The sequence below is a fragment of the Lolium rigidum genome, chromosome 4, assembly GCF_022539505.1.
Source record: "Lolium rigidum isolate FL_2022 chromosome 4, APGP_CSIRO_Lrig_0.1, whole genome shotgun sequence".
In the NCBI taxonomy this organism is placed as follows: domain Eukaryota; kingdom Viridiplantae; phylum Streptophyta; class Magnoliopsida; order Poales; family Poaceae; genus Lolium; species Lolium rigidum.
Window position 1 is genome coordinate 100,371,025 of NC_061511.1, and position 6,172 is coordinate 100,377,196.

The 6,172-nt window shown below is 46.3% G+C and overlaps 1 protein-coding gene across 1 annotated transcript; it reads right to left on the reverse strand.

Annotated features, from left to right (window-relative positions):
- Positions 1 to 1,390: 1,390 nt before the first annotated feature.
- Positions 1,391 to 4,808, reverse strand: LOC124647392 (probable LRR receptor-like serine/threonine-protein kinase At3g47570). Its single transcript, XM_047187346.1, has 3 exons — positions 3,950 to 4,808; positions 1,877 to 3,850; positions 1,391 to 1,776 (listed from the first exon to the last, which is right to left on the reverse strand). Exons 1-3 carry the CDS (start codon positions 4,806 to 4,808, stop codon positions 1,391 to 1,393), a joined length of 3,219 nt encoding a protein of 1,072 aa, XP_047043302.1.
- Between the last annotated feature and the right edge of the window lie 1,364 nt (positions 4,809 to 6,172).

Below are 6,172 nucleotides of genomic sequence, written 5' to 3' on the forward strand. Positions count from 1 at the left end.
GGCGAAGATATGGATAAGGCTGATCGGCTGGTAGTCACCCAAAGCTGCCGCATCAGGGCGCTTAGGCAGCAGGGTTAGAAGGGCCTGGTTAAGACCCTGGAACCCGCGCCCACACATCGTGTACATCTTGTCGAAGGCAGCCATGAAATCCCCCTTGACCACGCTCCAGCATTTCTGTAGAAACTCAGCCGTGAAGCCGTCCGGTCCGGGCGCCTTGCCAACTGGCAGTCGCCGAACCACCTCCCAGACCTCGTCCTCGGTGAATGCTCTCTCGAGCTCGGATAGATCCTCCGGGTGAGTGCCCAGGAAATCCAAGTCCAGCGAGTGCAGCCTATCGACCGATGTGCCCAGCAGGCTCTCAAAGTGCGAGAAAGCCGCTCCAGCCATGGCCGCATGGTCAGAGATGACCGCGCCTTCAACCTGCAGGCTATGGATCACATTTTTCTGGCGCCTGTACGCCGCGTGCTGGTGGAAGAAGGCCGTGTTGGCGTCCCCCTCCTTGAGCCAGGCAATCTTGGCCCGTTGCCGAGCCATAGTGCGCTCGAGGGAGGCCAGACCCAGGTAAGCGTGCTTGAGGTGGGCCCTGAGTCGACGTTCATCCGGAGACAAGCGTCGTGATTCCATGGCAACGTCCAGCCTTAACACCACCTCCCGCGCTATCATCAGCTGCAGTTTGACACACCCTACCTTCCTGTCGCTCCAGCTCAGCAGGCTGCGTGCCGTGCGCTTTAGCTTGGCGGTGAGCCGCCGAAAGGGATCTGGGTCACCTTCGATAACCTCCCAGGCGTTCCGCACAGCCTCGTCGAACCCATCGAGCTTCAACCAAAAGCGCTCAAACTGGAAGCGCTTACGCCCTGTGCACTTGGTGGTGCAGTCTAGGAGGAGTGGGCAGTGATCAGCCACCACCGTTGCCAGACAGCGCAACATGCACTATGTTTTATTTGGGCCAGCTGGCTATCCCGTTTATCTTTCCCCTGCACTTATTCTTCGTGTCATTTGTTTCTCCCCTCCGGCCCTTCCCATTCGGATATTAGCATCATCAGTAAGTAGTACCCCGAACTTAACAAAGCGCGAATGCGCGGTTAGTTATTATGGGGCGGCGAGTTGGGTGTTCAAATTATGGTGCATCATGAACACTCCTGAGTTGCTTTGGTTTGTCGAACGCAATAGGAAGACATAGCTTTGATTAGCTATCACCTTTTCATCCGAAGAGAATTTTGATTGGACATAACATATCTCACAACCTTTATACAAGTCTGGCAAACATCAATGCAAAATGAAACTAACATCAGGACATAGCTACCTAGCTTTTCCAGTGAAGGAAATTCCAAAGAAATGAAAATAGTTGTGACAGATATCTATGTACATTATGTCGAACCTGATGTGGCTCTCAAATGTTCATAGAGAAGAATGCTTCTTTTACTGCAATTATTTCACTATAAACTTCATGCATGCTTGGGCGATCTTTTGGTGACTCCGCGGAGCATAACAGGCCAAGTTTAAGGAGTTGGAGAGCACATATATCCATCACTGTAGTTGGCTTGTATTCGTCAATTTTTGGTTTAGGGTCAGTAGGCTGGTCTCCAAATTTTGGCATAAGGCTGGGGCGAAGAATACGTTCAGTTTCTGACAGTGATGCATTTACATACTTGTGGAGTGTAAGGCCATCACTGAACGCTTCATCGGTAGGTCGTTTCCCTGTTAGCATTTCCAAAAGTATAATGCCATAGCTGTATACATCACCCTCAGTTGAGATCTGACTGCCCATTCCATACTCTGCATCCAATGAGAAAAAACAAATTATGAGACATACTAGAACAAAAAAAGGTACTAATCAAAAGTGGTATAGTAATTTAAAATTGTTTTAATTACTCACCAGGAGCAATATACCCAATAGATCCCCTCGGTCCAAGTATGCTTGTCGAGTTGCTCTGAACTCCAAATGAATAACCACGAATTAACCTTGCTAGCCCAAAGTCACACACATGGGCAGTATCATCATCATCAAAGAGTATATTGCTTGGCTTCATATCACAGTGAACCACTGGTGGGATGCATTGGTTATGAAGGTATTCCAGAGCAGCTGCAATGTCAACTGCTATGCATATCACCGTCCCCAAACTCAAATCGGCATCCTTATTGAGCTTAGCATGAAGTCGGCTCTCAAGGCTACCTTTTGCCATATACTCAAAGACTAGAGATTTGAACTCATTCCCAGCCGGATCGTAAGTTGAGCATGCAGTTATGACCCTCACGAGATTTCGGTGCCGGATGCTTTGCAAAGCTCTGCACTCAGAAATAAAGCTATCCACTGCACCATACTGATTAAGTTTGAACACTTTGACAGCAACCGAGGCGTCTTCTCCATCTAACTGACCTTTATACACAATACCATATTGCCCGGAGCCAACTATGTTGGTTGGAGAAAAGCTATCCGTTGCTTTGCTCACATCATTATATGTTAGCCTTTTTAGCTCCATATATGTCTGGCCAATGGACTGACTGGATTTCCACCTCCTCTTTCTCAAGATATGGAAAACAAGGAAGACCAGCCCTAGGATCAAGGCCAATGCAACAACAGCTGACAGAGCTGCCAACAATCGAACGATAAACTTGCGGCTTCTCTTAGATGCTAAGGTGGGGCACCTGGGCAAATCGTCGACTCGAACATTTGAACAGAGAAGTGCATTTCCTTGGACAGAAACATTGCTAGTGTTGGCAAAGACTCCACCTATTGGAACTGGCCCCTCAAAGTTGTTGAACGACATATTCAGGTACTGCAGTGAAGTGAATATCTCAAGGAATTCTGGTATTGTACCGGATAAATTGTTTTGGGAGAAATCTAATGCTTTGGCACCCTTGAGGTTTGCCAATGATTGTGGAATGCTTCCTTCCAGGAGGTTCCCTTCTAGACGAAGTGATTCTAACCGGACACATGCACCAAGTGTTGATGGGATTTTGGATGTGAGTTTGTTGTGTGAGAGGCTCAAGGAACCAAGGTTTATCAAGCTACCAATTTCTGAAGGTATAGATTCTGTGAACTGGTTATGTGACAGGTCAAGTAACCAACTCAGTTGATTCAATTTGCTGAACATGTGCCCTCTGATGCTCCCATTGAGGCCATTGCTGGAAAGGTTTAGTGCCACCAATTTCTGGCAGCCAGCTAAAGTTGCAGGCATGGTTCCACTTAATTGGTTTTCTTGTAAATAAAGTTCCGTCAACTGATTCAAGTTACCAATGGAAGACGGAATTTCTCCGGAAAACTTGTTTTGTGACAGGCTAAGGATAAATAAATTGCTTAGCTGGCCAAGAGTAGAAGGTATAGGCCCTGTGAAAATATTATTATCAAGATAAAGTAGGGAAATTTTAGACAGGTTTCCGATCTCCAAGGGAATGGTGCCAGAGATGTAGTTTGACCGAAGAGTCAAGCCATCCAAACTTTTCGGTAGGTTCGCTACAGAACCTGCCGGGAAGCTCCCGCGCAGTCTGTTTTCGCCCAAGTTGACCTTTTGCAGCTGTGTACAATTTGCAAAGGATGAGAAGAATGTCCAATCTCCAGCTTCTAGCTGGTTTGAGTGCAGCATGAGAACCTGCAAATTCGGCATGGAACCGAAGGAAGGAACCACCCCACTCAGCGAGTTGTTGCCGAGATACATGAACTCCATGCTGGAGGCGTTGGCTAGGGATGCAGGGATCTCACCCTCAAAATGATTATTAGACATCACCAGTGCAGTAATGTTAGGGAGAGTGTTCCCCATATCAGAAGGAAGTGTTCCTCTCAGGTTATTGTCGGCCAACCCAAGGAAACTCAAGAAAGGAAAATTGTAAGTTGACGGTGGCACTGTCCCTGATAGATTGTTGTATGAGAGGTCAAGAAATTGCAGGCCTGATAGCTTGGATAAATCTGGAATGCCGCCCTGCAACTGGTTTTGCGCTACTAGTAGCGCGCTAAGCAATGTCAGATTGCCTATTGAGTGCGGCAAAGCTCCGGTGAGGCTATTACTGGTGAGATCGAGGTATGTGAGCTGTGAAGGGATGTTTATGAAAGGTGGAATTGGCCCAGAAAGGCTGTTCATCCGGAGATGTATCTCTGTGATGGTTGAGCTGTTGAAAAGTGCTGCCGGTATTGCCCCAGAAATACTGTTGTTATCTAGAGAAAGGTACCGGAGCGAAGAACAATTTGCCAGAAACTTCGGGATTTCTCCGTTGAGAAAGTTGTTGGTGAGAGTGACAGAGTCCAGAGCCGGTGAGCTCCCGAGTAGAGGGGGAATCTCACCAGAAAGTTCATTGCTGGCTAAGTCTAGAGAGGAAAGGTTGCGAAGCGTACCGAAGCTTGGTGGGATCGCACCTCCAATAGAGTTGCTGCTCAGCGACAGGACCTCGAGGCCAGCACATGATGACAGAGATGGGGGGATCTCGCCACTGAGCATGTTGGAGCTGAGGTTGAGGTACTGGAGTCCAGTGAGCCGGCCAAGGTCCTGCGGCACATGACCAGAGAGCTGGTTGTTTGCCATGTGGATTCTCACCAGCGAGGTGAGGTTGGAGATGCAGGGCGGGATGTCACCGGTGAGACCTTGTGCCTCCATGTCCAAGGCCACCACTAGAGGTAGTTGTGGCTGCGTCGTGCATGAGACACCTTGCCAACTGCAGAAATCAGGTGATGTGGTGTTCCATGTGGTGATGGAGAGGCCGGACTTGAGGCAGAGCAGAGCGTCTCGGTTCTCGTCGGTTTCATCAGCCAATGTTGTCACCGACAACGGATGCAAAATCGTTGAGATGAGTATGGCTAGCACTAGTGCACAAGCCATGTTGTTGATATGATATGAATGCTGGCAACAAATAATTTCGTCTGATTTTATAGAGGTCTGTTTCTGGACTAGGGAGATATAAGTTCAGTTCAGGCGGCATTTGGCTGATCCCGATTGTCGTCTATTGCTTGGTGAAGTGATACAAGTCTAGTTTTGGGTTCAGACGTGAAGCTTTTTCAACGTACGGATTGTAAACATTTGGATGTATGATTGGAACTTTCTCGGTGATGCAAGCAACCTGTTCGTTAGTCAATGCGCGTCCACATCGGGTGTATATGAAATTCAATACTACATATTGACATGGATTATCTCGTCTGGTTGACTTGGACTAGTGGCACATTGAGGTTAGAGTCGTGCTACAGTTCCAATTCATTTTGCTTAGCGAGATGATCCCTATGATATTTTTGGGATAGATGTGTGAATTTGCACCATTCCTAGTGAAATCACGAAAAAAATATCAAATTAGTTTTGTTTGCCTTCAGGAGCTACTCTTCCTACTTATTGCCCCTCAGTTTTGTTGGTTAGTTTTTTCTTTCTAAAGGGAGTTTGAGATCATCGGGCTTTACATGAAAGTGAAATTAGTTAAGTCATATAAGTTTCTTTGTTCATGAATACTACAGTTTGGGTTAATGACATGTATGTAAATTTCAGGACATGAATGCCGATTCCCCGTCAAACAAAAAATAATAATTCCCATGTCCAATTTCGTTAATAGGCCGTAAATAAGTCTCTGAGTTCCATACACTGCCTTGGCTAAGTACTAAGTAGTTGATGGCGAAAATTAGCATACGCAACTCCTGACCAAGCCATCAGAGTTTCATTTTCCAGTCTAACATTTTTTTCGAAAAAAAACTCCCAGTCAACATGATCGGGTCTAAGTTGCTTGCTTGATTTGACCAATATTTTCTCTGTTTTTTTTGCTATCTTATTTGAAATATCACTGTCAATGACTGTCTTCAAAGTTATTCAAAGTTCATCTTTCCAGCCAATATTTTCTGTAGCACTGGTACAAATCCTTATTTAGACGAATAGGAAGCAGGCCAGCAGCATAGTGAGTGCAACGGCCTTCGTTTTACCCAATAATGGCTTGGAGGTATCGCTTGATTCTTCAGCTTGTTACAACGGGGATCATTCTGCTCATCTTCCTAAACCCGGTATCATCATTTTCACGTACGTGTTCTCTGCCCTTGCAAACGGGTATTTCTTTTGGTTTGCACTCTTTGTGGGAACTACCTTGGAAAATAATCCCTACATCTCATGAGGTTTGGTTCAAGGAGTGTTTCATCCAATCTCGTTTTCACCTAATACACTCTCATGTGCATCTGGAATAGACCACTTTAGGCGTAATCATTCAAAGCATTTCG